Genomic DNA, 18,756 nt, shown 5'->3' with positions numbered 1-18,756 from the left:
ATGAAGTAGAACATCCATACACAAATCCATAAGCATCTTTTTGGTGGTGCCTGGTCCTGCTCCTGCATGCCATGGGTAGCTGGTAGGGTTGGCGTGGGACTGGCCTCACACTGGCAGAGCTCTGATAAGTGGGTCATAGCATGAATCCCACTGGCACATTTGGGGAGGGTTTTCTGGCAGCCCTGCTTGTCCCCTTCCCAAGTTCAGTCCCTGCTGGCAGGTAACATGGCTCAGGGGATCCCCGTGAAGGCACCCACCACTCACATCGAGAGCTTGAGCATCCCCAGGGCACCAACAGGCAGTGGGGTCCCTGGTGTCTGGGGCAGCTGAAGCTGTGTAGGGCTCAGAACACAGAACTAACCACTCCACACAGCCCCTGTCTCCCTGCAGGGAGGGGGGTCCCCTCCCAGCACTTGTCCGAATGCATGTTTCAGAGAGTAATGTCATTTTGGTCTCTTTTTTTCCCCCCAACTCCCTTCAGACAACAGCTTTTGGGATGTCATCCGCACCACAACCAAGCAGCCAAAAACTACGAGGCCCCCCCCCAAACATAACCCAGGTGAGTATGAGCACCCCAGTCCTGTGGCTCCACCTCAGCTCCGCTGCTGGTGTGAGCAGAGGGATGTGCCACAGTGGCAGCATTGCCAACAAAAACCACATGGTAGACAGGGTATCTTGGCTTTGCCCTGCACTTCCCTGGGCATCCCAGCAGTTCCTGGACTCTTGCATTCCTCTGCCGGTTTTAAGGCCGTGGGCTTGCTGTGCCACCCAGCATGGCACAGCACAGCCATTCCAGGCTCCACCAGCATACCATCCCACCAGGACACCCTGTCAGTGTGCACTTTGCTGCCGCTTCAGGCAGAGTTTTGGCAAAAGGCACTCCCAGGCTTAAAAAAAACCCTAAAAAAATCAATTTTGGTGTGAGCTGGCAGGAGGGATGAGGAGCTTGGGCTGGCTCTGGACCATGGTTTTAGCTGCGGTTTAGCAAAGGTAGTAGCTGATCTGTCAGAGCCAGGATGCTCAGGTCACCAGGTGGGCCATTCACAGAGGAAAACAGCACCAAGCCATCAAGTCGCAGGCTGCTCCACCTGGCACGTCACTGTGGCATAGACACCTCCTTTCCCTCCACCCTTGGGAGCACTTATTTGGCTCTGACCTTTTCTACCCAGCTTCATTTATCTGACTACCTGGCACTTGAGCCACAGCGTGGGACTCTTTCTATAGGAAGAACGTGATATTTCTCACCACACATGAAACGGGAGGGGGTTGGAAGGTCTGCTACGATGCAGGACAGCAAAACCAGGAGAGATGCTTGTGCTGGGGGCATCATCTCATTCATCAGCGCTTTTCCCTGGCAAAGCTGAGCATTTCTATGAGGCACTGGCACAGGTTGCCCAGAGAAGCTCTGGCTGCCCTATCCCTGGCAGTGTTCAAGGCCAGGTTGGGTGGGTCTTGGAGCAATCTGGTCTAGTGGAAAGTGTCCCTGTCCATGGCAGGGGGCTGGAACAAGGTGATCTTTAGTGTTCTTTCCAACCCTAACCAGTCTAGGATTCTATGATTCATTAATTAACTGAAGAACAACCCAGCCTGTGGCCAGCACTGCTAACCCCTGTGTTGTTTTCTAGCAAAGGATCCTATGGATTTTGACTTGGCTGATGCCCTTGATGATAAGAACGATGGGAAAGGTGCTAGGAGGCCGGACATAAGGCCAGATGAAGGTACGTTCACTTCCCCTCTCTGTGTTGCTGCCCCCCAGGCCCTGTGGGAGATCCTCCCAGGAACAGGTTCTCCTGGCAAACAACAGGGTAGGGGGGAGCAGAAGTGCTGCCTTGCCCATGGCTGCTGCCCGCACCAGTGTGTCCTGGGGGGATGCGATATGTTGCAGGCAGCACAGTCCCTTCCTCCAGGGCAGAAGGAGCCCCTGCCTCTGCCATCCTTGGCAGAAAGGGGCTCTGCCTAACGACCTGTTGCCTGTCTGCAGGTTTCTTTCCCAGGGCCTCTTCTGACCCTTTAAATTGTGGTGATTGTGTTAAGTTCCCCTCGTCCTGTACCTGACAGCTCTTTTAACCAAGGACATGTGCTGTTGGGGTTCTCAGTCATTGCCAAAACATAAATCTAGAGCAGGCTTCAGTCCGGGCGTAACATACGCTACAGGCTGGGAGATTTTCTTTTCCATCTCTAAAATACTCTGGTGAATGAATCATTTGTCTACGAGGATTGTTCCCTTGAGCACTTGAGCTGGAAACCAGACTTTGCAAGGCTAGTTTATTGATGTCGAGATGGCCGTATACCCCGCTCACATGCGTCATTAATAGTCAGGTATTTTATGAGATTGAATTAACTGGGTGACTTGTCTGCACTTTGATATTCTGGGCTTGTTGAGGTTTCAGACTCCTGTGAGGTGTTGAACCGCTGGAACGTGGCATAGGTCACAAACCAGCACACGCGTTCCCCGGCATCACTGCACCCTGGACTGCCTGGGACCGCTCTGTGTTCTGGCATAGTCAGGGTTGCTTTTCCGCTTTACAGTCATTACTAAGCCCATAAATCTGTTTCTGTGGTAAGCTGATGAATAAGGCAGCCTCTTCCCGGTGTCAGAGCAAAACTAACCCTTCAGTAGGTGCAGCATCAGAGAAGGAGCCTTTTGCTGGCTTAACTTTGGGTCTCTTCTCTCATCCTGCGCCTTGCTGTGCCCCTCTGGGACTGAGCCAAGGGGTTCAACAGCACCACTCATTCAGCTGCTGATTCCCAGGCCTTGTTTCTATGCACTTATGCCACGTGAATTAATCATGGCCAGGATGAATGGGGCTTTCGGCAGTCTGGTCTAGTGAAGGGTGTCCCTACCCATAGCAGGAGGTTGGAACTGGGTGAGCTTTAGTGTCCCTTTCAGCCCAAACCATTCAAGGACTCCCACTACAGCCGGGTCCAAGATAACATTTTCACCTGTACCGAGATGTGCTGCTTCTCAGCTCTTCCACTGCAGCGGCTCTGTCCCTCTGGAAAGGGGAGAAAGTCAGCTCCATGCCTGCAGGACCCTGGGCCAGGCTGGCCCACCAGAAGCAGAGTGGCCACTGTACACAGCAACTGCTTCTTCCTCCCTCCACTGCCAGCCAAGGCTGAGCAGCCAGAACGTCTAATGAACTCATAAATACATCAGTCATTTCAGTTAAACAATAATACACTGGTATTCAAACTTTGATTCAGGTTATTTCTTTCAAACTAGACTGAAAGTCAGTATTATCTCTTCTATAAGCTTAAAATAATTTGGGGTTGAACCTTTTGTTAACATCTGGTATCACAAGAGAAGTGGAACTGCTTATTGACCTGTCCCTGTTCTTGCTAGGAATGGAGTAGACAGCAGACTGGGTGCTGCTGGTTGAAATGGGTGTGCAGGCCCCTGCTCCGGGCCCTGCTGCACAGAAAGCCCCGCACAGCTCTTCAGAATAGCCAGTTTTAGAGAAAACTGTGAAAGGAGTAGAGCAGCTTCCGCCTGCCCGGCAGGGAACCGTGCCCCAGGAGCAGGGTTTGCAGGAGGCCAGTCCCACCCTGGGTGCAGGGTGCTCGCAGGTGATCCCCCAAAGTCCTATTCCAAGGCCCTGTCCATTCAGAATCACTCGGGTGTTGGGATCCCTCTCATCCCAAGCAAGCCATGTGCTATTCTTCCTTCTGTTACACTTTTCTAGGCAGCTCTGGCTGCATTCACCTTCCCAGGATGGCCACTTCGGTGTTTTGCTGGGTGAATCTGGCTTTGTGCAGGTTGAGGGTGAACTCCCCCATACCTCCTGCCGGGACCGCATCTCCCTTCAGCACCAACCACTCTTTGCTCCTGTTATCTTTAAAGGGTTTTCAGACGATGACCTGGCCAGCATTGTGGACGGCGGCTACAGTCCAGACAAGAAGAAAGGTAAGCACCGACCTACACATGTTGTCTGCTTGCACAGCTGCACCTCTGGCAGTAATCAGCAATAACCAACCTCCTAGGAAGCACAGTGCACAGAGCAGCACTTGCCTTCCTGTGGGGAGAGGGGGTCTGAGCCATGGGGCCAGGGGAACACAGTGGTTTTGCCCTCTGTGGTCCTTGTGCCGGTGGTTGGAGGTGCTTATTTGTGATGCCACGGAGGCTCTGCACTTCCACCTGCCACCAGAGACCCACGTCTCCACTATCACCTGGATGCTCACCCCTGTGCTGTGGGTGCAAGCCTGCATTTGCCTTCTACCATGCAACCACCGATGGCTGGAGCAGGGAGGGAAACAGCAACAGTCGTTAAGCCTGTGCATTTGCGAGGATCCACAGCATTAAATATTAAATGCTGTCAAGTAAAGAGATGAAAACCGCAAACCCAATCAACATTTAATGAATCCCCGTGCCAAGGACGAACCACATCAGAGGCATTAATACAATGCTGACCTGCTTCCATAAATTCAGGATCTAAAGTGACTCGGTAAGGACTGCAGCTTCCTGCAGGAGCAGCTTCTCCTTCCAGCCCAGTTTCTCCAGGAAGGTGATGTTAAACCAGACTTCAAGCCAAGTGAGGATTCCCTGACATTATGGAGCGTAGCCAGTAACCTCCCTGTCACGGCGCGAGTCTGCTGTGTAATTGTCTGACAGCATTTCATTTGTTCTCTCTTTACGCTGAGAGCAGCAGAGGTATCAAGGGGTTGAGATGAGGTTCACTGTGTGCCCGCAGAGGTGTCTCCTGCGGAAGCTCCCCCCCAGCACACACAGTGGGATAGGAGCAGGTTTAGACCCCTCTGAGAGGCAAGGACGAGCTGCAGAGGTTTGGGTCAGCAGAGAAACTGTGCCCTACAGAGATATGTGCCCCCCTCTGCCCAAGGGTGCCCCTGGGACTGTGCTGCCCCTCTCCTGCATCCCTGCTCTTTCCCAGGATGCCCAGCATGGCAGGGGGGAGCAGAGGGGCAGGGGGCTCTCATGGGTTTGTATCTCTTGCAGGTAGCAGGGGCAAAACCGACAACGACTACAGTGGAAGTAGGTACCACCATGGCCGTGGGGCCAGCAGTGGGGCTGTGGGATGGGGGGGTGTGTGTCCCCACCACACAGCACCCCACTCTCTCTGCACCCCACAGGCACAGTGGCAGATACAGGGACAATCGCTGGCATTGCCAGCGGCCTGGCCATGGCGCTCGTCGGGGCTGTCACCAGCTACATCTCCTACCAGCAGAAGAAGTTCTGCTTCAGCATCCAACGTAAGTCATCCCCCCCCCCCCCAGGCATCTCAGGGGCACAGAGCAAGCACATCCCTGTTTGCCCCCTGAGCCCTGCTGCCATTTTCTAGCCTGGAGACAGAAGTGGGGTGTCAGGCATGCAGTAGCAGACCAGAACCCCAGCCATGGGTCATTGAAACCCCTCACCCATCAGAGCAGCAACAAGCCCAGGATCCGTTGCAGAGCCTCTCGCAGACAGTCGCAGCCAAAGATAAAACCAGCAACACCAATGAGGATAAATACGGATAAAGCCCATGCCAACCCCAACACAAACAAACCAAAACCTTCCCTTCCCCCAACACCCCCCCCCCCCCAAAAAAAAATCTCAGCAAGAGGCAAAAACTCACCAGGTAGTAGCAGCAGAGGAAGCACAGCAACCATCTGCAGCTACAACAGCCCTGGGTGGTAGAGCCCACCCCACCCTGCTGCAGGTGTGCAGCAATCACTGCAATTAAGTGCAAATTAAGCAGCAAAGCTTCCCATTCCCACAAAGCACCGTTTGCAGGAGCTGCCCCATCAGGTTGCAGGAGGTGTCCAGCAGCATCACCCCACAGCACTGGCCTGGCTGGGGGGGGGGGGGGGGTGTCTCCTGCAGCCCCTCATGGGGTGGTTGCAAACAGCTGGAAAAAGCTCTTTTTAAATGAATCAAATGAAATGTTCTGCGAGTCTCCTTCGCTCAGGGGGAAGGGTGTTCGGGGTTGGAGATTTCTGTTGGAATTGTGCTATTTTCCCAGTTGTGCCTGAAACAAACAGGAACATTTTGGTAAATTAGATCAGCAGGAAAAGTCAAATGAATGTGATGGAATGAAACACCCTTGTATATTCCCCCCACTTAAATGATATTTTGGCAAGAATAAATAATAATAATAAAAAAAAGAGTAAAGGCTTTGATGAGGGGGAAGCTGAGAGACACAAAGCCCCAGAAAGGCAGCAGGAAATTAAAGTTAATTATAAAGGAGGATTAATTTAAGCCATCAGACATGGCATGCTGGGCTAATGTCAGGCCTTAGATGCACTGCAATGCATGACAGAAATCTGAGAGCCGTCAGCCACTCCAAAAGTGGCTTTTTATTGAAAAACATAAATTGCATTTGGTGTTATCCCAGCAAAACACATGTCTTGGGGGGTGGTGGTGGTGGAAAGCAGCGCTGGTGTGTAATGACCACCCTCCTGATGCTGAGAGGAACGGGCTCAGCTCTTTTCCTTGCCCACCCATCAGCTGGAGTGAGGCTTTGGCACCATGTCTTGGTTTTCAGTCTGTTCTGATGAGTGTTTGCTGATTCCTCCGCAGGACATGCACATAATGTTCTTCATCCCACTTTCTTCTCTCACACTGCATCTCCTACTTGTGAGCTGTGCCCTGGGCTAGGGCTCAGCCTCCTGTGTCCCGCTGCATGCCTGGGCAGGACAGGAGCTGTTGGTGCTGCCCCGACAGCTCCTCTCCTCCACGGCTCAGCAGCTGCAGTGTCAGTGCTGCAGTGAGGGTTTATGGGTTTTTTTTAGCCAGTATCTATCTAAAACGGCTGCCCCATTGCTACATGAGGGCTCCCATTGCACTGCTTTGATTTAGCCCTGGCAACTGTCAGTGCCAATGAGCCCCATCAAACCCTGGGGGTGAGGCATAGCAGGTCCCTGCCACGCTTTATGCTGCATTTAGATGTGTAAACAAGTTTAGATACCTGAACAGTGCATGTTGCATGGACGCAGTATGGATAGCCTCATCCTCCTTTGGCAAACCAGCAAGCCAACTCCCCTTCCCTCATCCATCCCTGTTGAGATGCAGCATTCCCACCACTGCCTTTTTCTCCAGAGGGGTCCTTTAGAGGAGCTGTAGAGGCTGGCTGAGGCCCATGGCACACCCAGGACAGTCTTAGCTCAGTTTGCAGCTCTGAGATGGGCCATGGTGAGCCGTGCTGCTCCTTCCCGTGTGCAATTGCACATCCCCTGGACTGCCCACCAGTGCCCTCCGCTGCCCCTCAGCCAGGCTGTGCACTTGTTGCAAACACTGGAAACTTCTTTGCATTTAAATAAGGGACTTATTTGGGATTTGGGATCCCGCTGGGATCCTGCCTCATCAGCACAGCCCTGCTCTAAACTGCTTCTTACAGCTCTGCATAACTTAGCTTTTAATGAGAGTGATCCTATCTCTCTGTGCTTGGACCTGTCCGGAAGATGTACCCACTCCATGCTCTCCTAGTTGAGTGCCTCAGTGCAGTAACAAGCCTTGCTGCCTCGCAGGGTAAAGGTAAAGCAAGAGGCTCAGTAAAAAGGGCTGCTGCTAGAAGCTGTGCCTTCTAGGCAAGCCTCTCTGGTCACTTTATAATCCAGCAATGCTTTCTCAGCACCGTTGGCGGTTTGCTGGTGTTTCCATACTGCTGCTCATGCAGAGGAGGTTGCAAAAAGACATCTTTGCTTTTACAGCAGGTAGGCCCATTACCAGAGTATTTAAGGCATCAAAGCAAATCATTGTAACTTTCTACCCTCCCATCTCACTTTCCTTATTATTACTTCTCAGAGGGACTTAACTCGGAGTATGTGAAAGGAGAAAACATGGAAGCTGTCGTAAGTGAGGAACCCCAAGGTAAGAACCTTGCATTCCTTACCCTGTCTGCACCTGGCCCCAAAGGCAGCTTTACTGAGGGACTGTAAGAAAGTCCCTCGTGCTGCACTGTGTCACTGTGATGAAAACACCACTTGGTTTTCCCCCTTTATTGCCCACAAAGGAAAGCCATGGTCAGCTGCAAACGATGGCAGTTAATAGTATGTGGTTTCAGCCATCGAGAGTGTCTCATACAAGAAAATCATAATCAAGGCTGCTGCAAAGGCTTATCGAATGTCACATACAACCAACCAGTACCGGGCACCAATTGCTTGTGTTCAGGTCTCATCATGTGCTATTGTATTCATGACTTTTTCTTTTTCCCCAGTCAAATATTCAGCCCTGGAAACGCAGTCAGCAGAACCACCGAAACAAGACAGTGCGAAGATGTGAAGCATGACCCAGGGCTAGAAAAGAATCAGTCGGCAGCAAGTGGAGATCTTACATGTTTGTAATTTAGCATTTTATTTAATTTGACTCCAAAGCTATTTTATGTGTACTTAGGCTTGAACTGGCTTCTTATTGCTCTAGGCTTTAGGGTTAGAGTGGTTGTGTGCGTTTATTTTTTTGTAAAGAAGTACATGTTTACATCAAAGTAAATGGTAGGTTTGATGTCCAGGTGAATGCAAACCAACAGAAGGTGCTTCAGCAGTGGCCAATTTTAACTTAAGGGACAAGGTCTTTTCCAAGGAGCAGAGGAGCTTACAGGTGGGAGGCCAGCAAAGTGCCTGTGAATAGCAGTCCAAAGGAAATGAGTCAAAGTCTTTGTAAAGCACCTCCAGCCAAATTCTGCTATCAGCTGTGGGCATGTCACTTCCAGCTGCACATTTCCTGAGGGTAGACTGTGGTCCTTAGTATAGCTACACCTAAAAATGAAGTGCCTATGGGTAGGTCCTCAGGTGGGGCCTCAGGCTGAGGCAGGTGACTGCCTGCTTCCAAGCCAGGAGTGGAGGATGCTGTTCCACCACCCACCACTGGGCTTCTAACCAAATAAAAGGAACTGATTTTCACACCAAGTCATAAATACAGCAGTGAATGCAGTGCTCACTTACAGCAAATACCATTGGAATATTTGACTGTGTTAGAGATCAGAATGGAGCTGAAGGTGCCAAGCAATATAGTTTGTCTGTGCGACATGTCTACATTGTCTCCAAAATGGAAAATGTGTGCATTTGGATGCTTTCAAGAACAGGTTCAGACCTCACTAGAACAAATGACAGCTTTAACCCCACAGAAAATAAATAAACAGAATAGGTATCTGTTAAGACCTGTGTGCTTGCTACCACAGAAATCAAGCTTAGCAAGATGCAGCCCCCCACCTTCTTCTTTTATCAACAACTGTTGAGAGCACTCCGTGGCACCCAAAGCAGAAAAAGGATCTAAAGCGTTGTGTCACCAGCTACCCTTTAGAAAAGGCAGAATCTCCTGAGAGGATGGGTGCTCCCTCCATCACCGTCCTGCATGGAGCTCCTGCAGCTCTCTGGGGAGCATTGGGTTGCAAGCAGTGCTCAGCAGAACACTGGGCTACCAAGAGCACCCCAACCCCGTCTGAGTGCTCACACAACGTGGAACCAATACCAAGACCTTTGCTATCTTGCAGGAATTTGTGTTTGTTTCTGATCCTTCCCTTGCCCTTCTAAAATGTGGATACTGCCACTTCTTGACACATTTATCCAAAGCAATGATTGTTTAAAAAGCATGCTTCAAGTGAAGACAAATTCACTGTACGTAGCATAAGAGGTACTTACTATTTATATATAAACCTGAAATGTGTGCATTTTGTACTGTTCTGCCAGTCCCATACTTTGTGAATGTGTATTAAACAAAAGGCCTTCTGGTTTGATGTGGAAATTCACAGCTTTCAGGTAGACACGACTTACAGAAGGCCTTGGCGGGAGGTGGATCAGCCTAGGAGCGCTGCTGCCTAACAGCCCCACTTGGAGGGAAATTGCCTAGTAACATGGTTAAGTATTTTGCAATAGCTGCACAATTCTTTCTGCTCTTTTTAACACTTGCATTTGTAAAGCCTTACACTAGCTCTAGCAGAACAACTGCAGTGTTTTATAAGGGAGACAATTCTAGTGTTGTGGTGTCTCATGTATTCAGAACACTTGGGCTGCAACAGCGCTGCTGTGAACTATGGCTGCTTCGTTTTATGAGTGTGTTTGGATTAGAAAACAAAACAATTTCATGATGGCCTGCTCAGGGAGTGGAAGCAGAGGAAATGGAGATGAGATGCGCTCCGTGTTTGCTTACTCCCAGAGGATCTCCATGGAGGAAGCATGGTCTGCAGGACTGGGATCATCACGTGCAGGAGCTGATGCTGATGAAGCCACACAGCTGTTTGTGCATCGCCATTCCCAAGCACCATCGCCTGTTTTTATTTCTTACCCAAGCACATTTGACAGCTGTAGCATGAAAAAGGTTTTTAGAAAGTTACTGTAGATGAAGTGTCACAACTTGGCACTGAGGATCACTCAAAACAGTTTTCCTAGGTTAGATCAAGTGACTATAACTTCCTTTCTCCTTTTGCAGATGACCAATGTGTTGTCCTGTAGATGCAGATCATCGGGTTTATTGAATTTCTATCACTGTGCCCTCCCTGTTTGTCTAGTGGACAGTGCAATGGAGTGGCCAACATGCCTTACAGAATATAGCACCCACCCATCCTTTTGGAAGCTCTAGAACACTAGGACATTGGAGCAGCATGTGTCCACAAATACTGCAGTTTAGAGAAGAAAAAAAAATAACCTAATAAAAAGCTGTTTCACTGAAAAAAACAACCCCAACAGATTTTCAAACTATGAAGCTGCGCCTTCCCCAAGGCCTTTTCTATGAATACATACACCTAGGTATGTGGAAAACCATGAATGCACAGTGAGAGAGCACAAAGTCACAGTAGCAGACTTGCAGGTCTCTTTCTTTGGGATTTAAAATAGGAAAATATTGACAAATACCGCAATAAAGAAATTAAACTTGGTCTTCAGAACTAGAGGAAAGTCAAAGTCTTAACATGCCAAGTGTTAGCGAAGGCTCACGCTGGTTTTTATTGCAGTCTGTCTCCATGCGAACTGTCAGTCACTGAGATACAGGGTGTTTTAAAACACATCATCTGCATTTTAAGCATTATAACAACTGAGAGGATTCCTGTGTATTTCCCTAGTAGTGATCCAAGTTGGGAAATAAGTGACCAAGCATTGACCTCTCTAACTACTTCCACTTAACTGGTATCCTTTCTAAATCTGGATATGGAATTTTTGCAAATCCTGCCCTTAGGTTCTGTATATGTGATAGGAACTTTCTCATCCTTTGTTAAAAAAAAGGCCATAAAACACTGGAAAAGTGGTTGGTTGGATTTTGGTTTTTTTTTGTTGTTTTCTTTTCATGAGTCCGAACACTACATATCCAGCTATCTTGAGAGTTTATGTACTACCTGTGCTGTGAGCTCTTTTCTTACCACCTCACTTCAGCTTAACTAAAGCTATTTTTAAGTAGCAATAAAATGATTCAGAAAAGTTTTCTCAATTAGAGAGAAAATGGAGAATGAAATAATTTAACTAGCTCTTTTCCTGGTTATTCTGTCACTTACTTGCATTTTCCTTTGGCAGTACTGTAGCAGTTTCTTCATTGGAGATTTTGCAATACTGTATTAGTTTCTTGGGTTTAGATACTTCAGTTGAGAATGCTGACTTTGAATGAGTATCAGATTGTTTTGGCACTATCAACTCAAGTCCTTTTCATGCAACCCCACTAATGAACTCTTGCAAGTGCCATATTGTCATTCTTAATTACTCAGTTGCTGTAACAAAAACAGAATTAGTCCATGATACCATTTCAAATTCTGAGAAAGTAAGATAAGTCGACAGGCTGAGGCTTAAAAAACCTGCTTCTGCAACAAAGGAGGTTCAGGAACAAAGGAAGTTCAGCAACATGGTATTGTGAAACCAGAGCATCTTTTCTTTTGAGTCCTTAGTTAAAAGCAAGGCGTATTGTTTGCTGATGCAGAAGCGATCTATGCCAAATGAAGGTTGATCGTTACCTTGTAGGAAATCAAGATTCATTTTGCTAATATGTGCATGTAAGGATCAGGGGGGTAAAAATCAGAATTTGACTACCATTGGAAAACACCAAATAAAACAAGTGGACAAGTAAGACATTTTAGACTTGATTATTTTGTGGTTTGTTTGGTTTTTTTTTTATGTTGGAAGTAAACTGCAAATGGTGGCCTATACCCTTATCATATTGTGCCAGGCTGGATGGGGCTTGGAGCAACATGGTCTAGTGGAAGGTATCCCTGCTCATGGAACTGGATGGTCTTTAAGGTCCCTTCCAACCCAAACCAGTCTGTGATTCTATGAGACATCACCTACACTAAAAACTTTATCTAGTTTATCTAAAAACCAAACCAAACTGGGCTTTGTGAGAAAATAATTACCATTATGAAAACTTTGATTTAATGGTAAAGTTAGGGATTTGCACAAACACATATACACACACTGTCCTCAGGTCATCCAGCAATTTGACTATAGGTCCCTATGTCCCTGGCCATGCCCAGCATGGCTGTATTTTGGTCCTTTTCCTGCAGTTTCCTTTGGGTTTTCACATCCCATGCAGTGCAAACAAAGCTTTTAACCATTGCAGAATGATGCAGTGCTTAGTCTTGCAGCCCAGAAAGGTGGTTTATATTTCAGACTAGCTAGTTCTGACTCATACTTCTTGTAGGAATAAAATTCTTTCTTCCCAACTGCACACCATCTGGCAGTCAAAAGATCTCTAATATAACACCCACTTAGTTCAGCATATGAGACCTCTCAGCAAATGGACATTCCTTTTTAACAGAACTGCTTCACCTGGGGAATGCTCCAAATTGCCCATTTTACTTTGTCCTCTGCTGCGGGCCAAAATGACATGAACACCTCCTGTTGATTTCCTATTTCCCACTTTTTGAAGAACCAGCGTTCTCTGTGTTGCTATATAAAGCCTATGAATTACTATAGTTTTTCCTCAGAAAATAAGAAAAATCAAACATTTCTTGTTTAAAACTCCTTGAGGGGAAAGCTGCCTGTGCAAGGGAACAAAAACCAAGCAGACAGGAGTGTTTACCAGCTTTAACAGCTGCCTTCCATTTTAATGAAGCAACAATAAAAATAATCTACAGTGACTGAAAAAGTGTAATTCAGCTCTGAAAAAAGACTAAAATGGCAAAGTGTCTGATGCTGACCATTCACTTAACTAACTTTACACGCAAAAAATGTTTCAGTTGATTACCAAGGCTTCATCCTATTCTGGGACACCAGATTCAGGTTGTTCCCAGTCTCACATGTCATCCACAATAAGAAAATCCTACAGGTCAAATTTAACTGCCTGCTTCTTTACACATTCCCTTTATGCTCAGCACAGTCAAAACCAAAGAGCAAAGCAAAAGAAGATCCAGGCTTTGAATCGGAAGTGAATAGTTCTGCCTAAGGTACAGCAGCCGGAGAACAGGGTTCTGCTCTTTCCTCAACTAGTTCAATACTGTCTTATTAAAAAATAATGATGGGATTAGTTGTTAAATCAACAGGAAAAAGTCTGATTATCGGGAAGCTGACTGACTACAAAGACAGTCACCTCTTCAATATAAAACTATGCTTTAACTGAACATGTACGAGCTATACAACACCTGTGGGAATGTGCATGCTAAGTATGTACAAAACATCCACTGTGCTTACACACAGAACAGCAGGACCCTTTCCCCAGTGCAGGTCAGAGGCAGTGTGCTGAGCTGTGTTGAAACCTGTGCATAAACAGCCAGTCAGTTGAAATGACTGGTGGTGTTCAATGCAAAACCGAATTCCAGGGTTTTAGATCTAGGAATTTAAGCTTCAAGAATTCCAGACTGCTCAAGCTAATCCAGTCATCACTTCTACAATAATTACAGAGGAAATGTTGTGATTATTAGCACCAGTAAAAAGAAAAACTTCAAAAGATTTTCTTTAGCACTGCATTGTAGAGATAATGCGCTTTGCTTTAATATACAGTTAAAATGTCAAGGAAATCCAAAATATAGAAGAGTTTAATTCGATACCAGCTCAACATATTTTGGCAATGTAAAATTCGCTGCTGGCACACTGTTCAGCAGAGCCATTTTTACAGGAAAACATCTTTCATCTATTTATAAAAAGCCTGAGGTTGATTAAGAGATGCAACATTGCAAGCCTACCTAAACTTTGCTCTTGTAGGTGAGTACCTATTATATTCACTATAATAAAAAGGACATGTTGAAATACCCTGCACAGCACAGGAAATTTGTAAGACTGGATGCAGCACATGAGCCTTTCTGGTTGAAGCTGCAAAAGTGCTCAGTGGCTCACCTTGCTCAGAATGCAGAGAATGTGGAGAAACAGAGAAGCACCATGGCATATTAAGAACAAATGTACAGTAATAAACAAATACTCAGAGACAGTAAAACCACAATCGGCACATAGAAGCAATTGGCTCTTGTGAACAGTGCTTAATTCCCAGCAGCAGAAGTTGGAGCAATACAAGCTGGAGCCCAAAAGCAGAGCTGCAGAGTCTAATTGCGTAAGTACCTAAGTGCCAGATTTTTATGAAAGACAGCAAGGAAAACAGTCCAGGGAAAACTTTCAGCCTGCACCATCTCTGGACCTTCCAAGAAGGCGACTGAATAAGTTTTTAAAATCTTGCTGATAGGAGTATTTTTTTTGGGGGGGGAGATAACAGAAAGTTGAGAACGTGCACTTTATACAAAACCACAAATTATTCACTTTACAGAAAAAACTGCTAGCAGCAATTTAAAAAACAAAAAGCCAAGAGGCTTTATTTCAAGAAAACCAATTAAGATCGTATTGTTTAAAAACTTTGTCAAACAAAGTCTTTACAAGTTAAGGGCTTCAAAAGAGTTTGGACAGGTAGGATCCATTTCCTGAACTTACAGCTTAAAACCACGGAGTTTGCATATGTTAAAACAATCACACACACGTGTATAAATGCACACAGCCTTGCATTTTGTGTGTACACTGTAAAACAAAACACCAAAACACACTTAACAAAATGTGGAGCTATACAGACTATACAATTTACACAGCTGGGTGTCATTCCAACCCCAGATATCACCATCTGCTAGAAAATGAATTTTTACTTTGTACAAGACCTTGATATGAATAAGTTTACCCCTTGCTCAGGAGGCTGAAACTGAACAATAAGCTAAACAGTCAAGAGACTTTATTTCAACTTGTACAAAAGGCATTAAAAAACCTAAAATACATGCTTTACTGAATATATTACATCATACGTGTCAGTGTGGTGCACTTGATAAATCCAGCCTAACTTCATCCACTTTTAATGGCATATTTAGTCAAAATGTGAAACTGACTACACTGGAAAACATTTATTTTAAAATCAATTTCCAAGTGCATTAATTACCTAAAAAAAATAAATTGCTCTAGGAAAAAACAATTTTTTTTACTGAGTGAAATAAGGAGCTCCCATTCAGAAAAACATTCTGTGTAAGTATCATGTGGCATTTCATCTGATTCCCTCAACCAGGCATGGTACCCGAGGCAGTGTGAGAGGCATTTCTTGTCTGCTTGGCAGATGGATTCCTTTTTAAGATGGTTAAATTGTTAGTTGCTCAAAACAAAGTTTAATTTCACAATTGATGATTCAGCTAGACCGTCAAAACACATGCGGGAACTGCCAACAAGAAAATACATCACATCTATTGAAGCTCTTTTTGGCCTCATCACGGTAATACCAGACACAGAGTAAGGCATGTAGATCATAGCAATTACAAGTCACTCACAGTCCTTTTGTGATGGGAAAAGCATTTCACCCTCCTCTCTGTGTTACCTGACAAATGTTTTTACATGGCTTTTGTTACACAGAGGTGTGCACTGGCGTGGCTGAATGGGAAGGAGATGAACCTCTGTCAGAGGAGGAAGAAATGGATCGTGTGGCAGCTTCCCGCTGCAAATCTTCAACCTTCTTTTGAAGCTCTGTCCGGATGGCAAGGAGCTCTTTCAGATTTTGATGGATTGGGACCTGTAGGGTAAAGAAACAACAGGCTTATTTTGACTGTTATAGTAAGTTATCTTCTCAAGCAATCCTTCCACTGTTTCCTTCAGTAATATAAGGAATCCAACACCTGTGAATTTCAATACACCAGTATTTAGGGAGTGTTTCTTCACTCATTTGAAATGAAACATTTCGGCAAACTGCCCCTTTCTAGCAAATAATTGGCAAGAAACCTATACAAAAGACTGTTTGCAATGGTTTTGATAGGATACAAAACATATTCCAATAAATGCACCCCTATCTTTTATCAATACCACTTTCCAGCTGAAATTCATGTGTCTTTCCCGTGAACTATTTCCCCTGCCTGTTGGGACAGAACTTATTACGTACCAGAGTTAACAAAGCTGGCTCCATATGGAGCATCTTGTTACTCTTCTAACCAGGCATCTTTCCAAGAGTCTGACCCCTTCCAGCTTGTCAGTGAGAAAAGTGCAGCAGCCAAGTGAGTTGTGCTTCTGATGGACCTCCCAGAGTCAAACTCCAACAAACCTTTTCTAGAAGGGGGTTGTACACATTCTGCCTCTGCTTCTGGCAGTACCCCAAAAAACACGAGAGGTACACCACTCTGCATCTGAGTTCTAGACATTTTTTTATCTGGAACATTCAACTATACCATGGCCAAAGGAAGATGCAAGCCACACTGGTTTTTGCAGCTTGATCTGTTATCTCAGGCAAGTAGAGAGAGACTCCCCCCATTCTTCCAAATGCCACAGAAAGGCCAAAAAAGTTTGAATGTAAATTGCTTTTAATTTATTTTATCCTGTATAAGCTCCAATTTTTTATAGCTTTTGGAAAGGGCATCATGGGAAAAGAATTTAATTAGACTGATGAGACAGTCATGGGGAAATGGAGCAATGGGACATGTATGGATTGCTAGACATTGGAACTTATACTCTGGGCTTCCGGAATGCCAGACTCCAGGGAACTGCATTCACCCACAATTACTTCCTACTGCTTAAAAGTGATTACAGGGCTGGGAGGCACACCTGAGCATGCAATTTTCACATGGTGCTATGTCAAAAAAAGATATCAAAAGCCAGAAGGGGTTTCTCTTCTTGCTATTAACACATAACTGAGTCACAATTTACCTTTTTGTGAATTCTGGCTTTTTAAACAAACTGCATCAAAAATCCATGCATCTGATTTTGGTATTTTTCAAAACCTAACATTTGTGTTTCTGAAACATGAAAATACAATTTCATTTCTAACTTTAGTTCTAACTTAAAAGAATAAAAAGTAACAAACAGTCTGGTTTAGGTCAACATTTTTCTGGCCACATACTTTTTTGTTTGTGTAAAAACTTCAGTGTATTCACAAAGTGCTGCTCTTGCACCCTGGCTGTCATCAATTCATCCAGCATGTCACCTACAGCAGTTCTAAAAGTGTAACTTTTTGAGTCTTCAGCAGAACAATCAGTGCACACCACCAAGTTCCCAATGATCCTGGAGTCCTGCCTTCACTATGCAAGGAATTCTTTCTCTTCTTGCGATCTTCTCCTGCATCCACCACAGAAACTCTTTAACAAGACTACAGGCAACAGCCTCCTTCACTAACCAGACACAAAGCACAACCTCCAGAGAGCCAATCTTATTTTTCTGAGGAGGTCTACAGAAAATGTACACTCCTAAAATATGGCAAAACTGAGTCTGGTGATGAAGTTTGTCCAAGATACTGTAATGCACACTATGGAAAATTCAGGTTTCAATGACGATCAAGGCTTTCTGGAATTAGCACCCCCCTACATTTTTTTTTTTTCCTTAAATAAAAGATCCCTTCCTCATACACTCCCACTTCAGAGCTTTTCTTTATGAAGACGTCTTCCTGAAACACTTGGGTCTGTAACAGAGTGATTTACATTGGTATCATTAGTCACGCAATCCCTGGGTCATGGAAGATTTGTACATCTGATTTCTGCACAGCTCAATCATGATTCAGTATAACAGGCCAATTCCTCTTAGACAACCTTGGGGTGTTCCTCTGCACAATGTTCAAACACTCATAAAAAGCAGTTCCATACAAATGGCTTTTGGGGAACCTACTACAAATCCTTTTGGGATACACTACAAAAAAGCCATTGCAGAACTTGGCATGCTGAATAAGGTGCTCCAAGGAGGAAAAGTGTGGCTGCACATCTCAATCCTTCTGCATTCCTCCAGAATCTAATTCAACAAGACACATCCTCAAACTCCACCACAAGCGCTATTCCCCCCACACGTCCATCTCAAAGAACAGGACTGTCTTTAAACTAATCAGCTAAATAACAATGACATTTTAAAAGTCTGTGTATACTCAACTCACAAAAACCCTACAACTTTAAGACTGCAAAATTATGCTCTCAATAGATTAGGATGCATCAGAATGAAGATTGCTTCTCCAAACTCAAGTCAGCCATCCTGTACATCTATATAAAATTGTTGGTTAAGTAAACATTAAAATACTAGCTTCCCTCTTGCATTGCTCATTTATTCAGTGCACAGTTTGATGCTACTCAATTCATGAGCAGTTACTCAATATTTAGCTTTCTTTGCAGTGTCTGACCCCATCCTTTATTTATTCTTCTGAACATAAAATGCTTAAGTTTCCTTTTCTAAACTTTCATCTCATGTCAAGAAACAAATTTATTTCTGCAGCACCCTAATGAGGGATGGGAATACTAACACTCCACTTTTACAAACAAGGATCTGGAGCAAGCATACCTTGGATCTTAAATTGGTTTAACAGAGGACTTAGGAATTCTGCAATTCAGTCTTGTGGGTATCAAGCAGGACACCCAGTAAATAGGGAGCACACCCACAGTGACCACACTGCTCCAGGTGATGCCCCTTACAACAGAGGAATCCTTTGGCAAAGGCAGGGAG

General features: G+C 45.4%; 2 protein-coding genes across 5 annotated transcripts in view; one reads left to right on the top strand and one right to left on the bottom strand.

Moving 5' to 3' along the window:
- Window positions 1-10,346, top strand: part of CD99L2 (CD99 molecule like 2) — a 29,834-nt gene extending 19,488 nt beyond the window's left edge. The window contains exons 5-11 of the mRNA XM_062613271.1: window positions 482-559; window positions 1,626-1,718; window positions 3,842-3,904; window positions 4,952-4,987; window positions 5,086-5,205; window positions 7,739-7,804; window positions 8,151-10,346. Of these exons, the coding sequence (XP_062469255.1) occupies window positions 482-559; window positions 1,626-1,718; window positions 3,842-3,904; window positions 4,952-4,987; window positions 5,086-5,205; window positions 7,739-7,804; window positions 8,151-8,215 (521 nt within the window). The 3' untranslated portion in view covers window positions 8,216-10,346. The remainder of the gene's footprint in view (window positions 1-481; window positions 560-1,625; window positions 1,719-3,841; window positions 3,905-4,951; window positions 4,988-5,085; window positions 5,206-7,738; window positions 7,805-8,150) is intronic.
- A 4,269-nt stretch (window positions 10,347-14,615) lies between these two features.
- MTMR1 (myotubularin related protein 1) overlaps window positions 14,616-18,756 on the bottom strand; it is a 41,986-nt gene continuing 37,845 nt past the window's right edge. For all 4 annotated transcript variants that reach the window (XM_062613262.1, XM_062613264.1, XM_062613263.1 and 1 more), the window contains one exon: window positions 14,616-15,865. In XM_062613262.1, coding sequence (XP_062469246.1) covers window positions 15,701-15,865 — 165 coding nt within the window. In that variant the 3' untranslated portion in view covers window positions 14,616-15,700. The remainder of the gene's footprint in view (window positions 15,866-18,756) is intronic.

Source organism: Pezoporus occidentalis, unplaced genomic scaffold (genome assembly GCF_034315485.1).
Source record: "Pezoporus occidentalis ecotype Australia unplaced genomic scaffold, CSIRO_AGI_Poc_V1 ctg165, whole genome shotgun sequence".
Lineage (NCBI taxonomy): Eukaryota > Metazoa > Chordata > Aves > Psittaciformes > Psittacidae > Pezoporus > Pezoporus occidentalis.
This window is presented reverse-complemented; position numbering and strand designations above follow the sequence as displayed.